This window comes from Acartia tonsa, chromosome 8 (genome assembly GCF_053477335.1).
Source record: "Acartia tonsa isolate MP-2025a chromosome 8, ASM5347733v1, whole genome shotgun sequence".
NCBI lineage: Eukaryota > Metazoa > Arthropoda > Copepoda > Calanoida > Acartiidae > Acartia > Acartia tonsa.
In genome coordinates, this window is record NC_137267.1 from 48860466 (window position 1) to 48881286 (window position 20821).

The 20821-nt window shown below is 31.5% G+C and overlaps 1 protein-coding gene across 3 annotated transcripts in view; it reads left to right on the forward strand.

Annotated features, from left to right (window-relative positions):
- Positions 1 to 20588, forward strand: part of LOC145327179 (ribosomal protein S6 kinase alpha-2-like) — a 156063-nt gene extending 135475 nt beyond the window's left edge. For 2 of the 3 annotated variants that reach the window (XM_080170750.1, XM_080170751.1), the window contains exons 20-24: positions 4374 to 4407; positions 10382 to 10441; positions 11429 to 11560; positions 12271 to 12363; positions 15269 to 15502. In XM_080170750.1, coding sequence (XP_080026876.1) covers positions 4374 to 4407; positions 10382 to 10441; positions 11429 to 11560; positions 12271 to 12363; positions 15269 to 15457 — 508 coding nt within the window. In that variant the 3' untranslated portion in view covers positions 15458 to 15502. Of the gene's footprint in view, positions 1 to 4373; positions 4408 to 10381; positions 10442 to 11428; positions 11561 to 12270; positions 12364 to 15268; positions 18460 to 20042 lie in introns of those variants that run through there. The other variant, XM_080170749.1, reaches the window with a different exon arrangement.
- The last annotated feature ends 233 nt before the right edge of the window (positions 20589 to 20821 follow it).

Sequence of the window (20821 nt, forward strand, 5' to 3'; positions counted from 1 at the left end):
GTATCTTTATATTATTATTTAGGATCTTGGACAAAGTAGCTTCAGACAAAGTAGCTTTGGACAAAGTAGCTTCGGACAAAGTAGCTTCAGGACAAAGTAGCTTCAGGACATTTACTTAAGAAAAGTAGCTTCCTAAGAAAAATAGTCTCCAATATGGCCGCAGCGCTCGGCCCCCTGGCCTGCCTAGCCGCGGGCGCTCGGCCCCCTAGCCTATAACCTAACCTATGTTAGCCTCAGAACATTTATTTAAGAAAAATATCATCAACTGATAATACATAGGTGGTTTAGAATTTCGAGGATTTTGCAAAAAGTGGTTTATAGATTTTTACAATTTTTAATATTGTTTTTACAAGCTTTAATAATGTTTTTACAACTTTTTGGTTAGGTTAGGTTAGGTTAGGTTATAGGCTAGGTGGCCGAGCGCCCGCGGCTAGGCAGACCAGGGGGCCGAGCGCTGTGGCCATGACCTTTATTAACAGTGGAGGCTACTTTTCTTAGGAGGCTACTTTGTCCTGAAGCTACTTTGTCCGAAGCTACTTTGTCCAAGATCCATTATTTATGGATTTGAATATCAGCATAAATCTTAATTTAATGTTAATAATTTTTTCCACAGATGCTTTAAACAATAATATAGGATTTTATACCTTTGTTTTGGTATGTAAAATTAAACTTCAGGTAAAACCTAAAATCTTAACGTTTAAAGATATAGTACATTATTTCTAAACTAGCGGTTACGCCCCTAGAGGCCTCTAGTGGCATTTGAATGTTTTTTTTAATTTTAATCATCTAATTTGAGAAATAATTTTCTATGGTCAATCAGCTGTTAAATGTTCAATTTTTTTCGATTTTATTGTGATTTATCTTGGGAGGGTGGTGGAACCCTCCCCCAAAATAGTTATAAACCTTCCCTGGACCTATGAGAATATACTCTGTTAAGGAGAACCCGATCGGTTCAGCAGTTAGCGAGATCCTTCGGTACAGACACACAGATACAGACACACAATCAAACATCCTGTTACTTTGGTATAAGGATGAATTGAATAGTACATTATGTATTTTCTTCCTTACTGAAAGAAAGACAAGATTCTTAAAATAATGGATTTATTTTTACTTTAATTTTACACCATTATGTACACTAATAATGTTAACTTGGAGCTGGCTAAAATAATGGTTCCCCCAATCCACCCAATTTATCCTATCTTTTCCTGGGTCATCTCAAAAAACGCCTATCTCTAAAAACGCCCATCTCAGAAAACGCCTATCTCAAAAAACGCCCATCTCAGAAAACGCCCATCTCAGAAAACGCCTATCTCAAAAAACGCCTTTTTCATAAAATGCCCACTACATTTTTACAAATAAAGCCTAATTTATTAATAGTATTCAAAAGAATAATACAATACTTGTCATTTGTGATCTCTTATTTAAAACACAAATAAATAGTTACCAAATCAACCATTTTATAAACTATGTACAAAGATGGATAAAATGGTAAACTAAAGAGTAGCTGCTATATTTAGAGAAAAGGGGTAGTTTAAATAAATGGGAGAAAATTATTGGAGGGAGAACTCATTGAAGGAAAGAGTTTAATTATTGAAGCTCATTTAAAAGTACATAATTTTTTAATCTGGAAAGAATAAGAAAGAATATAGGGATAAGACATTAAAATAACCTCACCCTATTTACACCCAAAATTCATCAACTATGGAAAGTAGAATCTAAAAAAAATGTTAAATTGCTTTATAACTTACTAGCGGCTACGCCCCTAGAAGCCTCTAGTGGAACTTAAGATAGGAGAGGGAAAAGTTGACATAATCCCATTTTAAATTTGAGTTTCAAAAGAGTAAAAAAAAATATTTTTGGGGGGGAGAGGGGTGAAGACAACCTCCCCAAAAATAGTTAAAAACCTTCCCAGGACCTAAAACTAGAACATAATTTTGTGTTCTCCAAACTATTTATACCTTCCTTACACCCTACCCAAATTTCACAACCCCATTTTGAAATTCACTCAACCAAAATTCCACAACATCTTTATGATTATCTCTCAACAAATTTACTAGGTATAGTCATATTTAAAACATTCCAACCTGATATTCTGTTAATTCAAGATATTAGGTCAAATAATAAAGAAAATAAATAAAAAGTATGTTTTAATAGAGCTCATAGTTGTTCATCTTAATGTAATAACTGAAAAGTAAACTGGGTTGTTTGCAGTAGATATATGAAAAAAATAAAAATAAAAGATGAATTAACTAGGTAAAAGTTTTTGATATTCAATTGTGATCAATTTTCAAAACGCAAACCTTTAGTATGTTGTTACTCAAAAGGCTTACAAAAATAAAAAGTGCCTAAGAAATGTACAAAAGTGACATTATACTTCAGGGATAGATATTTCAATTAGAAGATTAATAATGTACATATTGTATAATATTCACAATACCTTCTTAGACTTACATGTTTCACTACAAGATAATTTTTAAAAATGTAGTAGGCATTTTATGAAAAAAGCGTTTTTTGAGATAGGCGAATTCTGAGATGGGCATTTTTTGAGATAGGCGTTTTCTGAGATGGGCGTTTTTTGAGATAGGCGTTTTCTGAGATAGGCGTTTTTTGAGTATAGCCCTTTTCCTCTCCTACTATATGAAAATAATTTTCTGCTGACATGATATACATGTATATTCTACTACATCCATTCTAAGAAGTGATGAAGCTCAACTAATTAGACAATAGGACAGACAAGCATTTATAATTACATAGTACGAGTGTAGAAACATGCAGGGTCCAAATGGATAAGACAATGGCCAATAAATTGATGTATATTCCCTAGGATAACACTCAAAATTATGGTTCCAGGACAAACACAGGAGTCCCAAACGTAGGAGTGTTGAAATATTAATTTAATTAAGTATTTCTGCAGAGGTTAGGCATTAAAAAAAACCTAAAAAAAAGATCTAAAATAGATTAGGTTAGGTTAGGTGTCCACTCCTGCGTTTGGGACTCCTGCGTTTGTCATAGTACCAAAATTTATATTCCTGTTTAAATTACAATTAGTGGTTGAGACGTTTGGACACTCAACTTAAAGAACTAACCAACAAAATTAATTAAGTCCCCAAAGTTGATAAGCCAACGAATAAGAAAAGATTATTATAAAACTTTGGAGACTAGTGTAATAAAGAGCCCCATGTCCCCTCCCTCCCTGAGGAACATGACATACTCTAGGTACAATACATAACAGACTGACAGATCATAGTTATAAAGAAGTTGCACTTCTAAAAAAGGTTGATGAATATGTTGTACTTTGTAAAAATATCTAATTATTTATTACCAACCTCCAAAAGTCAGGGAGGGAGGGGATAAATGGATGTTTTTTACAAAAGTTTTTTTAAAATCGTTTTGGCTTAACAACTTTCGAGACTTTTATTCAATTGTGGTTGGTTGGTTTATTATGTTGAATGTTTAAACGTTTCAATCACTTATTTTACTCTAGAGAAGGGTTAATTTTGTGTATCATCATTTAGGATGTTCATCAATTTATCGGCAATTGTCTTATCCCTTTATATCCCTGTTCAAAAGTACATGGAAAAAATTCAATCTACATTTTTGTAAGATACTTTACATACTATATTGTTCTATTGTCTAAGGTAGCTGAAAATTATGTGTATATGTCTAGTAAGATCTTACAGACGGATCGTTCTTTGATTTTTTAAGAAGGTTAGATTTTGTTACAGAAAAAATAATCGACAAAAAAAACTCTTAACTATCGTGTCATTAGTTATAATTATAATGCAAAGAAATGTTTTATTCATGTGTAATGTGTATATATACTCAGGGATCTAAAGGGATAAGACAATGGTCGATAAATTAATTTACATCCGTAATGATGATACACAAAATTACCCCTCTGTAGATTACAATTAGTGGTTGAAATGTTTGGACACTCAACTTAATTAACCAACCAATAATCAAAATTCAATTAAGGTCCCCAAAAATGTTAAGTCAACGAATAAGAAAAAGTTATTACTAAACTTTTGGGACTAGTGTAATTATCAGCCAAATGTCCTATTCCTCCCTGGTATGTATACTTATAACAAAACTAACCTTCTTACATGGAAAGATATATGAATCAAATAAAATAATTTATACAATATCCTCCTAAATTATTATTATAATAAGTTTTTCAACAAATTTACTTACAGTTAGTTCCGTTTAGACTTTTATACATTTATATTCTGATAATTAAGTTCTGATACTCTACAAGTGTTAATGTTCATTTGTCCTTCCTTTTCAGAGCTTTGCTTTTATGGATGTTGTAATCCTTGTTTTCTGTATACCTTTCCCTGTCTGTATATGAGAAAATAACATTTTTTTACACTCAGGATTATTGATTTCGGATTAGCGGAACAGTTACCGGTAAGCATTTTTTTATTTATACAAGCGGCTACGACCCCAGAAGCATCTAGGGGCAATTGAGGTGAAGGGTTAGTCGACCACCCTCCACCATTTTCCATTCGTGTTTTAAAAAGAAAAAGTAAAACAAATATTTATCAAAATTGTTATAAATTTTACTGGACCTAGAAGACGAGGCACTGAAAAGGAGAACCATATTGGTTCAGCGGTTTGCGAGATCCTTCTTTACAAAATTAATAGGCTTACTACTTTATTTAATAGGATAATTTTTATTTTTTGGTCTAATTATCGCTCTAAAAGTAGTAATGGCAGTTTCCCTCATATTGAATTTAGACCGCAAACTACCTTTTTCATGAGGGGGAAAATATTTTTTATGCTAAATAATTGTAATTTAGTTAAGGCAAAAATAGGGTTAAATTAAGTGAAGGTTAAAAGGGAAGGGGATGGTAATTGTCAAGAAATAGGTTTGAGTGAAAGCACAATTGGATTTGTCGATTTGGCTTGTACTTGAGTAGTATGCTTTTTCAAAGAAAACTAAAAAAAATAGTCGAACGTAAAGGATTTACAAAGATTTGAAAATGGCTTTAAAAATATAAATAGCATGGGACTTATTTTGAAAGTTGGGTGTAAAAAAAACAACTCAAAGGTCTTATCACTTCTTCATTTTGTCTTCTATTTAAGAAACTTGATTTTCATAATATTTTAATTAATGATTTTTAACAACAAAAATGAGAAGTAAAGAATCAAAGGCCTTTCTCAAATCTAATAATGATGTCATTAAATTCTTAGAAATTTATATGACAATCAAGTAATGTTTTTTCAATATTTAAAAGCAGTTTGTTGTATTTAAATAAGTGTTAAACCAATAAATATCCGTTAGATTGGAACCGGTTCTCAGCTATACTAAAAAAATCATGTATAGTCTATTACTGATGTATACGGTGCATTATTTGCCAAATGTACCACTTTTCTGCACTACCTCTCCGATTTTGTTAATACTCTATATTTTGGTCCGTTGGGTCATTCAAGGATGCTGGATGGCCAAAAAAAAGTTTCAGAGTCCCTGGATGTCTAGATATCTAGCTATCTATGAAGGTAGGTAACAAAAATGTAAAAAACACCCATTTTTTCACAATTTTAAAAATTAATTTTTTCATCAATCTTACATCCAATCTATACATTTTATACACCAAAATGAACGTTTATTCATGTAAAAAGCGCACATAATGCTATTTTGGCCAAAACTCTAATTTTACAGGGTGTCCAACAAAAAGTGTATTTTGGATATCTAGCGTAATACCCAAAATACCTGTCCGAAAAAAATCTTTTTTTTTGGCTTAAATCCTGTGTTTTATCTGTGTGCATATGTGGTATATAACGGTTCGGACCACCCGGGACTATAAGGTTGTCAAATTTCAGTTTGGGACACCCTGTAAATGTGATTTTTGCGTCTGTAGAGCTAAAACTTGGTCCAAATTGGCTATTTTTTTCAAATTACTCTAATATGTGTCTTAGTATGTTTGGCCATAGTGTTTTCTGACTAGATCAATATTTTCATATTTTTTGGACACCCTGTATTTTCAAAAAAAGAGAAAAAAAAATTTTGGTTTTTAAAAATTTTTTTTTCTATTTTTAAGTTACTTAAAACTGTCATATAGATACAGATTTTGACTAATAACAATAATATTTGCCTATTTTACAAATTTTTACACTTTTGGGACACCCTGTGCATGTTTTTGAAAAATGATGGTTTTTGCCCATTTTTTGGGGGAAGGAGTCGTTTTAGGGCCATAGACTATGTCTTCATTTTTGTATAACTTTTTAAGACACATCATTTGTTATTTATGCAAAAACCGCAAAAACCGAACCGTTTTGCCGTTATTCACTGCCAAAGGCGGAATTTTTTTACGTTTTTGCCGTTCCGGAGGTTGTAATGGGCATTTGTGGTAGGAAACCGTTGATTTATCAAGATCCCTCTTAAATACTTTTATTTAAGTAATTTAATTTACTAAATTTCATATTAAGTAAAATTTTTTTGCAGCTAACCGTTTTTCGTCGAGATGGATTTCAATTGTTAAAACAAGAAAATGAAGTGAATATAACATAAATAATTGCTATAACATAAGTGATAAAAGAAACATAAATCATGTGCATTTGAAATTCCTTTTGACAAAAATCGGTTGTATATACAAAAAAATTTACTTCACATGAAATTTAGTAAATTAAAATGCCTAAATAAAAGTATTTCACAGTTATCTTGATAAATCAACGTCTTCTTACCACAAATGCCCATTAGAACCTCGGGAACGGCAAAAAACGTAAAAAATTCTGCCTTTGGCGGTGAATAACCGCAAAACGGTTCGGTTTTTGCGGTTTTTGCATTAATAACTAATGATGTGTATTGAAAAGTTCTACAAAAATGAAGAAATAGTCTATGGCCCTAAAACGACTCCTTCCCCCCATAAATGGGCAAAAACCATCATTTTTCAAAAACATGCACAGGGTGTCCCAAAAGTGTAAAAATTTGTAAAATAGGCAAATATTATTGTTATTAGTCAAAATCTGTATCTATATGACAGTTTTAAGTAACTTAAAAATAGAAAAAAAAATTTAAAAAAAAAACAAAAAAAAAATTTTTTTTTTTTTTTTAATTATTTATTTGATTTTTTAGATTTTATAAATGAAGCAGGTACAATTTAAAAACAATATTGAAAAGAGCAACAAATCACAAGAAAATACAATATTAATTTCCAAAAATACCTTACAAATACCGTCTAAAAAGCATAAGAAAAAGTGCAATAGTAACAATAGGTATTAATTAATAACAAGATAGATTATATATTATAATATCATTTTTAAAAATAACAATCCGAAGCTATCTTTATACATAAATATAATCGACCATAATATGGTAATGTGAGGGGGGGGGGATAATTAAACTTTCATCGATTTTGGAAAAAAAGCATGTATTAAAAACATCTTTAAATAAGGAAGATTGCATTCAAACTTTTGTAAAAGTGGATTTCATCATTTTAATATTACTAGAGTTATCTTCTAAAGCTAATTTCTTCGAATCTTGATATCAGGGTGTTGAAAGAGCTTCAATCTTCATGGTAGAGTTGTAAATTTTATTGATAAAGGACACTCTGAAGTTTCCAAATCAAAAATAATTTTCAAAAGCCAACAGTTAAGAAAACTAAATAGCGTCCTCCAAAAATACAATTATCAATAACATAATAATCAATAAATACAAAGCACATCAAGTAAACATCATCAAAGTTGCCAAAAATCAGTCCATTATTTTAGGCCATATTGACCAATATTTTCCTAAGAAACCTGTCTATATAAATATTAGAAAAAGGCCTATGCGACCAATATCATCATTTTCTTTTATTTTCCCTAAGTGTCTTAAATTCTAGTACCTAGTGATTTTAAACAATAACGTAAATTGGTATTAAACTTTATTCCAGACAGGACAAAGTAAAATATAGAGTTCTATTTTTACAAACTAAACCTTCTTAAAAACAAGAACGATTACGTAAAAAGTACGGATATCAACCCATTAGTTTTATCTAATTTTAAAAAGAAAACCAAAACGGATTTGTAACCCATGAGTAATCTCATATAAATATCCACAGAACCGACATATATGTGTTTCATAATAGGCCTTAAGATAAAAGCATGGGTATACACTATACATGTTATAATTGAAGAAAATTTATATTTTAAAACTGCTTCTTCACACACAGACACAGACACACACACACACATACAAAATAACTAACAGAAAACAAAAGTACAAAAGAGTGCTAAGAACTACACTAAAAGCAACACATATAATACAACAAGTAATTAACACCATGAAACTGCTCAGAGCATCAAACCATATAAATTATTAAAGATCGAAATAAACTACTTTGTCTGTTTTATAGCACTCCCACGTGGAAAACACATTTTCAACTCTTTAAAAAAAGCCAAATTAACAAGTAAATTTGTTTAATTTTATTAATAGCTATGATGAAATAAAAGAGGGCAGACGTAATCCATAATTTAAGTCCTTATAAATTATCAAACGTAATTATCCGACTCAAAACAATACTACCAAACAAGGCTAAATGAAAATTAAGTAATGAAATGTGTGAATTTGAGAGAAAAAGATTTTTAGAGAGAAAATTCAATAGATAGTAAAAACACTTTATACAAATGAAACGAACAAATACAACGACACCCGTACACACACATAGACTCATTTTCGTAGTACAAAAGTGCTACAAAATAACAAAAGAAAACTTATATTGCCTTAATTATATGAGACATTCTTTGAAAGAAAAATCAATTGAATTTATGATTCAAAGACACAAAATTCACTGGATTACTCACGCTAACAAATACTTAAACAATGAAACACAACTTTTCTGTTCCTTTAAATAGTATTAAGACTTAAAAAGTTCTTTACAAGTATCATTATTTTGTTGACCACAATTTCACTGTAGCTGATTTTAACTTTAGTTTAATTCGTAGCACTAACAAAAATATTTTACGATCTCAATTCATACAAAAAATACTGCCAATATTATAAAAAATAGTTAAGCAGAAAGTATTTAATGAACGCAAGCTTAACAAATTAGATAAATAATATGCAATAGATGAAAACGAACCATGATTGATCTTATAATGAACACGTGGTAATCCACTAAAATTCATTTAATTTTACAGCTTCTTTTTTAAATGAAAAAAACCTAATAATAATCATGATGACCTATACAACACGTGGTTATCAAATCAAACGAGGGAGTATATTATATAGCTGGTTATCCAACTTTAAAAAAAAGTAAGGGGGGGGGGGGTGAATAAAATGTAAATTTTTGGGAACAAGTACAATCTATAATTTAACAAAAAGCACGATAATACCCTATTTACATGTTGGAATCAAAAATTCTAAAAACAGCTTAAGGAGTTGTTTCATAAATCCATATAAAACTAACTCCATTACTAAATCTATCCAGCGGACAAAACAAAAAAAAGAACAGGAGCAATAAAAACTTAATGAGATTTGTTCGAAATACCATAAAAAAATAAGGATGCAAAACTTTTTTAATGACAATTTAGAAGTTTTATATCACACACACAGAAAAAATATATTATAACCTATCGCAACCGTGTCCGCTAATCAAATGAGTGTTGGTGATCCAACAGAGTTAAAACCAGTTTTGTACGAGAGTACACATTGTGTACTACACAAAGAGAGGAGAGGTGGTCAGACCACCTTCCTTCTTGGTGTCTCGTACTCAACTCCTTTCAAAAAAAAATTTTCTCTTTTTTTGAAAATTCAGGGTGTCCAAAAAATATGAAGTTATTGATCTGGTCAGAAAACACTATGGCCAAACATACTAAGACACATATTAGAGTAATTTGAAAAAAATAGCCAATTTGGACCAAGTTTTAGCTCTACAGACGCAAAAATCACATTTACAGGGTGTCCCAAAGTGAAATTTGACAACCTTATAGTCCCGGGTGGTCCGAACCGTTATATACCACATATGCACACAGATAAAACACAGGATTTTAGCCAAAAAAATGATTTTTTTCGGACAGGTATTTTGGGTATTACGCTAGATATCCAAAATACACTTTTTGTTGGACACCCTGTAAAATTAGAGTTTTGGCCAAAATAGCATTATGTGCGCTTTTTACATGAATAAACGATCATTTTGGTGTATAAAATGTATAGATTGGATGTAAGATTGATGATAAAATTAATTTTTAAAATTGTGAAAAAATGGGTGTTTTTTACATTTTTGTTACCTACCTTCATAGATAGCTAGATATCTAGACATCCAGGGACTTTGAAACTTTTTTTTGGCCATCCAGCATCCTTGAATGACCCAACGGACCAAAATATAGAGTATTAACAAAATTGGAGAGGTAGTGCAGAAAAGTGGTACATTTGGCAAATAATGCACCATACCTATTTCAGCCCTGTGATCATACATTGAAGATCAAAATGTGTGGAACTCTAGAGTATATGAGTCCTGAGGTAAATGTAATTCTTAGTAATCAAATTAGTGGTTGAAATGCTTGACACTCAACTTAATGAACGTAATAATTTAATAGTAGTCCGGCTTAGTGATCTAAAGAGATAAACAATGACAGATAAATCGATGTACATCCCTAATGATGATACACAAACTTACCCCTTCTGTAGTGTAAAAGTAGTGGTTGAAACGCTTTGATAGACCGGGCCTTTTGTCGAATTGGTTTAACAAAACTGGTTTTAATCTAATAATATTTCTTATTAATATCAGTATAAAGCTGTTTATAATAACATGCAATAAATAACTATTTTTAAATGCGAAAGGTTGCGTGAATTTATTACAATATTTACATTGTTTCTAGGAAATATTATCTTGGCCCAATTTTAAAGACAATGAAACAAAGAGTTTTGTTTTAAAACCTAATACAAATTTATCTATTATGTTTTATTTAACCTATTTTATGTTTATTCTATAAGCGGCTGTGCCCTTAAATTAAATGGGCTCGTGTTTAGACAGTTATAAAAATGGATTTATTATTACTTAGATTTTACACAACCTTTTATGTTCTCTAATAAAGTGAAACTCGCAGCAGGATTAAAAAAACGATACAATTCCTCCTCTCCTACTGGATAAACGAACTGACCAATTAATTTAAATGATTGCAACCTAAATTGACGACAACAATATCAACGTATATTCTACGTCCATTGTTATAAAGAATGTGTCATTGAAGGGAAAACAAATCTTTCGCCAATATAGTTATATTGGTGATATCTAAAAATAGTCCAAAAAAGGCTCATGAGAAACTGTTCAAAGCTTTCCTGAAAAATACTCAAAAGCTGATTGCAAATAGAAGTAGTAATGGAAATAGAATATTCGTGGATATCATTATTTTTACCAGCCATAAGTTTAATTTTTATTAGAGTTCATGATAATCCGGTGTAATATCTAAATAATAATAGATCCATCGAATTATTTTGTTTATTCAGGTGATGGACTGCAAGTTCGCGTCGTACGCCAGTGATATGTGGGGTGTGGGGGTGATCTCCTACCTGCTGGTGTCGGGTGGCCTCTCCCCTTTCTGGGCAGGCAACAGATACAGAACAATGGCCAAAGTTCTCAGGAAAAATAACATTCACATGTCATATGCTTTGTTGCAGCCAAATGTGCACAAATAAGAAATTGTGTGGATCAATTTGAGATATAGCTTCAAAACCGGTTAATATCTGTGCTTCGCGCGTAAAAATACTAGTATAAAGTACATTTTTTAACCTTTAAACACGAAAGGGGTCGTACCATATTTCAATACCCCCATTTAATGTCTTTACTACATGACCCTAGAGATCACATCCCCACTCAATTTTTGGGTTGAAGGGGAGTAATATCAAAAATTCGTAAGTTGGGTATTAAACTTTTCGAGTGCACTTCGCGCACCCCCCTGAAAAAGTCCTGTGCACGCCACTTATCCCAATGATATTTGAATGTTCCTTGTGCTTGTTAGTTGTGATTACTCCTTTGATTATCCGAATTTTTGACATGTATCAATTTATAGGCCTTTACCTTATCCCTTTAGATCCCTGCAATGATATTTGAATGTTATTTGTGCTCATTACAGTTGTGATTACTCCTTTGATGCTCAGAATTTTTTTATTTTCGTCTAATATCCATCTTTTTTTTAAGGCATTTGCTTTCCCACTTTTTCTCTAATCTCTCCTTTTTAGACGTATTTTATGACGTAAAACGTGACATTTTTCAGCGCTCTTAAGAGGGGTATAAAGGGGACAAAATCTTGTGCACGATACACTGAAATTTGAATGTTATTTGCCTTCTTAGTTGTGATTACTCCTTTGATGCTCAGAATTTTTGCCACGTATCCGAGGAAGCCAAAGATTTCATTGCCAAACTTCTCATCAGAAATCCAGATGTAAGTATAAAGCTTTTTATGACGTCATACTGGCCTACCATTGGTAAATTAAGATGTAAACTGTCCTGCAATTTGTCAATTAAGATGTATACTGGCCTGCCATTGGTTATTTAGTCTGCGTATTCGCATAAGATTGGTTATTTGTAACGTATAACATATTTTTGCCACGTATCCGAGGAAGCCAAAGATTTCATTGCCAAACATTTCATCAGAAATCCAGATGTAAGTAATAATGATTCCTAGGACAACACGGTTCAATATTATAATCGAAGCAACTCTACAATTAAATCCTGAAAATGAAAGTATGTGTTTATACAATAACAATTCTGTTGAGAGTTACAAACTAATGTTCTGCTTATTAAGTTTTGAAACAATAGTTATCGTCGTTTGTCCTTCCTTCTGATTTTAGAGCTTTGATTTTTTGAGGTGTAGCTAAAAGGTAGATATATTGTGTTTAATAAGGGAAAAGTTTAATCAATATGCTTTTACTTTATACTTCTATTCCTGTTTATTTTAACCTTTCTTTTGAAAGGAAAAAAGTTTTTTTTTATGTAAAGGAACTTTTGTAGTTGAATATTAGAAAAAGAAAAGTTTCTTGGAAATAAATTTGTAGTTCTGTATGTATACTTAGCCAGGGGTAATAGACTAGTTATTTTCTCAGTGATGCCAACAGATCTATAGTATAGATGTATATACAGACAACTACCTTCCTTCCTTTTCAAAGACCTCTTTGTCTGCATCTAAATTATTTTCTGCTACTTGGCTGTGTTAACATAAGCGACACCATTGGTGGATACGGAAGGACGGACGGGCCCTTATTATAGAAAAGCTTTGCTTTTAGGAAATAGTACTTCTAGAGTAAGACCCACTTGAACTATTTTATTAAAAGTTTCTTTTGAATTATTTCTATAATCCCCAAATATTGTAGATGTTATAAAACATATAGAATATATATGGATATTATGACAGGGAAAAATATTCGTCAATTTAGGTTGCTAATATGAACATTACTTATGGGTTAGTTCGTTCATCTAGTAGGAGATGAGCGATGCGTAAAGGGGGTTATTTTAGCCAACTACAAGTTTCACTTTATTAGAGTACATGATAATATGGTGTAAGATCTAGTAATAATAAATCCATTAAAACAAGCTTTCCTGTATTTAACCAGTGCTTGCTTTGTAAGCAATAGGTCATGTTTTCCTTGTTTATTAGCTGATTTTAGAAATAGATTAAAACTCTTAGATTTCTTAAAATGCAAAAGAAACAACAAAGTAATATATTAATACTTTATTAATTACTAGCGACTCCTCCCCTAGCATCTAAAGGCTCTATATTGGAAGCAATTTGGAGGGCATAAAAATAGCCTAAAACCCAGACTCTATAAAAATGTAATAGCCTAAAGCCATCTAGGGACCTACAAGAAGCTTTCATGTAAAGGAGGACCACATCGGTTCAGCGGTTAGCGAGATCCTTTCCTACAAACAAAAAAGCTTACTACTTTATATTATAGGATAAGAACTCACAAACAAAATATGAATTTACATATTTATTTAGACATTACAAATTGTTTCGTGCATGTTTGCACTCTTCAGATGTCAATGTAAAACTATATTAATTATGTACTTTTGTTAAACATTTAGTAACTGACCAAACTTTGCATTAATTATTTCAATTTACATATAGGGTAATTTTGTTTATCATAATATAAAGGTGCAATATTTTTATTTCTCTTCATCCCTGATGTAATGTACTTCAAATATTACGTATGTTATGTCTAAAAGAAATATAATTGACATATGGATTATTCCTTCGTTTTATTTATTTTTAATTAAATGACCTTTTCAACAAGAATGACAACATCCATAAGTAACGAAGCTCAAAAATTATGGATGGATATCTGGAAAAAGTTAACTTTATTGCAGTTTCAAAAAAAACAATAAACTAAAAAATCACGAAACCTTGTATGATTTATAACGTGAATATCTAGGAATCGATCTAGCACCTCAGCAAATTAGTAAAACTTAATGAAACTTTGTGGGGATAGGTAAATTTTGAACTTATTTAATACCTAAAAATATCAGCCGTCTATCTTAGATAGGAGTAAAGAAAATCATGAAATGCAGAATATTAAAGTATTCAATCCCTCAAAATTTCAGCTGTCTATGTTGAATAGAAGTTGAAAAAACCCTGAAAACTTAAAAACGTAGGAATCGATCTAGCACCCCAACCAACTGACGAATCTGAATGAAACTTAGTGAAAATATGAAGACTGTTAGCATATTTAATCCCTTAGCATAAAAATCAGCTCTCTATCTTTTATAGGAGCCGAGAAAATCACGTTTCCCCCTTTCTGTCTCAGACGGACAGACTGACGGACGGACTGACATTTCGAATTATAGAGTAGCTTCGCTACTAATAACATTTTAAGATACTTATAACGTCATAAGATTATCTATTTTATTTAGTTGTATTTATAAACAAAAACAAATACATATAGACGGACACACTTAAATATGAATAATAGGTTAGAATAAATGGAAAATTATTACTAGTGGTTGCTCCCCGGACATATTTCATGGAGAAAACTAGCTTAAAACCATCCAAAGACTTAAATATGAAAATAAATAAGCCTAAAACTATCACGGGACCACTTTTTTCTTCATCTTTTTTTCCGGTGTAGCTTCGATTCCCATTAATATCCGCTGAATTAGAACCATTTTACAGTCACATTTTCCACGAATATTAAAATAAATATCATAAAAATTAATACCAGTTTTGTTAGCCCAGGCCATCGGTCCATTGGGGTTAACAAAACTGGTGTTTAATCTTTTAATTTTTCATTTTAGTTTCCGCGAAAAAGGTCTATACTACGATGCGATAAATAACTATTTTTATATTTTTTTAGGAGCGCATGACCGCTACCGACTGTCTGTCCCATCCCTGGTTGACCGACAACAGAGTCTACGTAGAAGTGCTGCACACCCTGGAGACTGCCTGGATGAAGGGGCTGCTGGCGAGGCGCCGCTGGCACAGGTGGTACCACGCCATCATCGCCATGAACAGGATGCGCAAGTTGTCCGAGGACAACAGGTGACGCCAGACTCCGCGGCGCCAGCTAAAATCAGAAGACGGCGCCGCCGCCAATAACAATAATCATGCTCATACCAACGGCCAGGCCACTGGCAGTGAAACGTCCTCGGCTCGGTCCTTCAGCTCGCCCCGCCACCTTGCTCATGAAGTGTCCGCCGCCATTGTGCGGCAAATGCAGGAATGGCGGGAAGCGTGTTCCCGCCAAATGGCGCATCTAGCCGACAAGCTGCACCCGAGTAGGGAAAATTCAGTTTCCCGCCAAAATGATAATTTAATGGAAGCAACGGCTGATCATAATGCAGTTACGACGACATTTGAAGAACATAATAATAGTGATGACGTAGTTAATAATGAAACAACAGCTGTTGATAATTGTGATGTTATAGTTGAGAATCATGTTGATGATAATTATACATATAATGAGGAAACTACACAAGAAAATTATATAGAGGGTGATAATACTGAAGAGTATGTAGATTATTCTACAAACAATTGTGAAGTATATGATCATAACTATGACACAACCAATAATGATTCAACAATTGTGTATGATACAACAGATAATTGTTATGAAACAACAACGGTTACATAGTGATAAAATAACTATATTACTCAAGAAGCAGTTTATAAAAATGACGTCATACAATGCACATGACCAATGATATAGGCCAGTACACATTTCACCATTGGTCAATTAAAATGTATGCAGGCCTATCATTGTTTATTTGTATTGTATGACGTCATTTTTTTATGGAAAGCATAAGCTGCTTCTTACTCAAAGAAAAAGTTTTTATATGAAAGAAAAAATGTATATAAAATTGTTACAAAATAAATCAAATTTGTCCCTTAATTTCAAACTCATATGTATCTCAAATATAGAATAAGTTTTCTTACAAAATATTTCATAATTAATATCCAACCTTTATATAAAAGTGCTTTTTTTATGAATTGTTTTTTAAAAAGAATTGTGTGAGCACTTTTTCATTATGTTAGCTTTACCATTAAAAAGAAAAAGTAAGGGCTTTAAAAGTGAGTTAAATGGAATATTATTAATTTTTGTTTTACTTAATATTGTCTTATGTATAGCATTTTATTTCAAAACAGTTATTGCTTATGTTATAAAACTTATTTTTTTATTTTTTGTCATTTATCGAATTATATACAGCTTTCCGTGGATAGTAAAACGAAAAATTATAAGATTAATTCCACTTTTGTAAGTAACGAGAGGCCCAATGCCCGGACCTATAAAACTGGTATTAATATTATGATTTTTCATCTTACCATTTTTAGAAAATTGACTATAATGCGATACGATACATGTTTTTTTCAGTATGGCTTACTGGTTCTGATCCAGCGGATATTATTATTTTTTTTTACTTAAAATCATTTATGATGTACTAAAAACAATTCCTCTAATGACCAATTAGACTATCTTTTTAAAATAAAATTAAACATCTAATTTTGTTAAGCAATGGCTGTTTTAAAAAAATAAGCTACCCCATGTTAAATGTAATTTCCCGTTGTGATATGCTAGTATTGTTATATTGAATATCAAGTAATTCTCAACTTTATAATTATACTAGGGTTTGCATATCAATCAAATTAGTTTAATACAATGCCCGTCCGTTTTATCTTTTTCTAATATATATAATTACTTGGATATTGCCCCATATTCACGCCTACTCTAATAAAATAGTCCTTCACTCTGGCTAATATAACGATTAGAGTGGGTCGATTTTGGAATTTCACATTAGTAGACATTAACAAGGGTTACTTGGCCAATATTTAACCCTGTGAAACTTAAAAGAGGTTTTTTAATCCAAAAACAAGGGGCGCGAGGGGGGTATAAAATGTGCCCACCCCCTTATAAAAACAAAAATTGAAATTCCTTCAAACACAGGCATGTTGCATATCAAAATGACCGCATTGAAATGCTAATTACAGATCTGAAAACCGTTTTTAAAAATATTGATTCAGTCTGAAATGATTTTCTAATAACCTACCAAAATGAACAGTTCTGACTAAATCAGCTGTTTTAGGTACTTAATGAGATCTTATTCGAACTAGGAGCAATATTTTTCAAAACGGTTTTCAGATTCGTAATCAGCATTGCAATGCGGTCATTTTGATATACAACATGCCTGTGTTTGAAGGAATTTCAATTTTTGGTTTTATAAGGGGATGGACACTTTTTTATACCCCCCGCGCGCCAGCAGCCATTTTTGAAACTTGAATGGGGCTTATACATATATATGACTTCTGCAACTTATGATAACAGTAAAATTTCAAAAAAGGGGGAAAATGGACCCACCCTAATAACGATACCGACCATCCATCCTTTTACCTCACCCGCTCTCCTCTTACTGGAAGAAATTACTGACCAATAAATGAGGACTATTGTAGAAACCTAAATTGATGACAAAATGTCCCCTCTCATAATATATTATATTTATTCTTTTTTGGATGTTTAAAAAAATAAATACCCTCAATTATGGTTTCTACTTTGGTAGATAAAAAGTTTAACTCCACCCTCTACCCCCTCAACCTTTTTTTCTTTGCTGTTTTTTTGTTTTCTTTTTTAATACCCTTTTCACCATGCCAATAGAAAAAAAGCCTTTGGTTTTACAAATCCGGTGCCTTTTAACGCCTTTTAAATTTTATATTACAAAGTTGAGAATTACTTGGATATTTGTACTTGTTTATATCGAGCTTATTTCGAGAGCACAAAACCTTGTTTCATTGTATAATTATTGTCTACTTATCATCAGGGCTCGGCAGCCGCGCGACAACCGCCCGATAGCTTTAGAGAAATACACCTTTTATAAATTTAAAAATCAGCTGGAAGTCTAAACCTGACCCAAATAAGGCAATCATTATTTTCAATTTCGCTTTAAAATCCTCCAAACGGGATAAAATTTGAGGCTTAGTTGCAGGTGAAGCGCGGCTGCTGAGCCCTACTTATTATTAATGCATATTTTTACCTACATACTGTTTTAAATATAATTCGTAGCGAAGCTAATCTCATTTTTTTATAATTCATTCTCAAAATAACTAAAAATTTTAATTTACATAAAATTTTTAACACTTGCTTTAAGTTATTTTTGTTATTTTAACTAATTTAATTTATATGTTAATGGAAAAATGGAAAAAAAAATTTTAAGCAAACTTTCATTTTAATATCCAGGGAAAGCTGTCTATAGTACGATGCGATAAATAACTATTAAAATTTTGACAGCTGCACTCAAATAAATATTTTTAATGTATAATTAAGGTTAGTTAGACTAGTAAATCTCCGCAGATGTTTCAACAAGCTTTTCTCCAGATTTAAATACAGTTACTTTGTTTTGATTCCTGTTCTCTCATTCTTTCTTTCATTTAGGGATCATTTTTTAGCAGTTTCCTATGCACCTTTTCTTGTGGGACAAATAAATGCTTAATTGTTCAATTCATGCAAATCTGTTATTTGATTATGTGGATTTGGTAAGTTGATAAAGGTATTATACCAATGGATGTAGATTATACTTGGATATTATGACATGAGAAACATTGTCGTCAATTCTATAATCAAAAATGGATTTCTATTGGGAGGTGTTATGTAATTTCCTCTTAAAATAGTTTCCTACCCTCCCAGGTAACTTCACTGAAAAGGAGAACCAAATCGGTTCAGCAATTAGTGAGATCCTTTTATATAGACAGTCTCACAAATAGACAACCAGTTATTTAAAAAAAGCATATATAATGGATGTTTTAAACACTTACATTTGAGTTTTTTTTTGCATAAGACAATTTGATGTAAAATCCACTTTAAGATATTTGAAGAAGTTTAATCTTTATTTTACTCTTGGGACCAAATTGCATTCACATTATGCCCCTACAACTTTCTATTTAATTTCCTTGCATAATTAAAATTTTAAAACGTAATAAGTACTAGCGGCTTTGCCTTTAGCCTCTAGGGGCTTTGCCCCAAGACGTAATTAAAAAAAGTACCTCTGGTTCTGCGACCACCACATTTTAGATTAACTGCTTTAAAAAGTTGGTGAGATTTAGATAGCCTAAAACCACCACAGGACCAGTAGGTATATTCCCTGAAGAGTAGAATCCGATCGGTTCAGTAGTTACCAAGATCTTTAGGGACAGACAGACAGATAGATATTGGTATATTTGTATTTAGTTTTGCCTTTATTCCTGTCTTTAAAAAAAATGTAATAGTTATTTATCGCTTTAGAATTATAGATATTTTTCTGTGGATAATTAAATAGAAAATTAAAATCAGTTTTGTTAGCCCCAAGGGGCCGAAGGCCGGACTAACAAAACTAGTATTACCTTTCTGATTTTTATTTTAATATTTATGGGAAATTATCTAAAAACTAATGCTATACATAATTTTTCAATATGGCACAGAACCGGTTCTAATCCAGCGGATATTAATCGGTTTCGAAGCCATACTGGAAAGTACATATTCCTAAACTAGTGCTGCAATTTTATGTTAGTTCTATTCAAACTATGAAAAAATAACTTAAAGCAGGTTTTCCAAATTAATTACATTGATAACCATTATAACCATTGATAATAAAAAAGGATCTATATAGTAGTTTCGCTACCAATACTTGATTTTGACTTTATATTGTAAATATGTATAAATGTTTTTTTCTAAATTATATTTGTTTTGTTTTATTACAGTTGGGGAAATCAAACTAGTATCCTTCTCTTAAATGTAAATTTAAATTACAGTTAAAATTGTACATTTTTATATCGGCGGACAGCTGTTTATAATACGATGCGATAAATTACTATTCCAGTATTGCTTCGAAACCGATTAATATCCACTGGATTAGAACCAGTTCTTAGCTATCCTGAAAAATCATGTACAGCATCATACTATACTAATCGGGGCTAACAAATCTGATTTTAATCTTATAATTTTCATTTTCATGCAGAAATACGAAACGATGCGATAAATAACAAAAATTTAAGAGAAGATTCCTAGTTTGATCCGCCCAGCTATAATATAAATTGTTGATATATATTTGTTTTTGTTTGTAAATTCTTCCATCCACAATTGTGATACATATTATTACCCTTTTAAGCATTCATTTTCTCTCAATTCTAAAATTGAAAATAAAATTTCTCATTAATTTTGTTGTTGACTTTGTTGGTGTAATTTTGCATGTAACGCTTTTATTTCTATGATATAATTATCCTGTTTATCTGATTTTGGAATAATAATTCCTAGAACAACAAGCTACAATGCTACAAGCAACGCATTTCTATAATTAAGTCTTAAAAATGTAAGTATGTCCTTAAAAATTATCCTGTATGTAAGCAGTTTTTCAAAAAAAATTAAATACAATTTTGTTCTGACTTTATA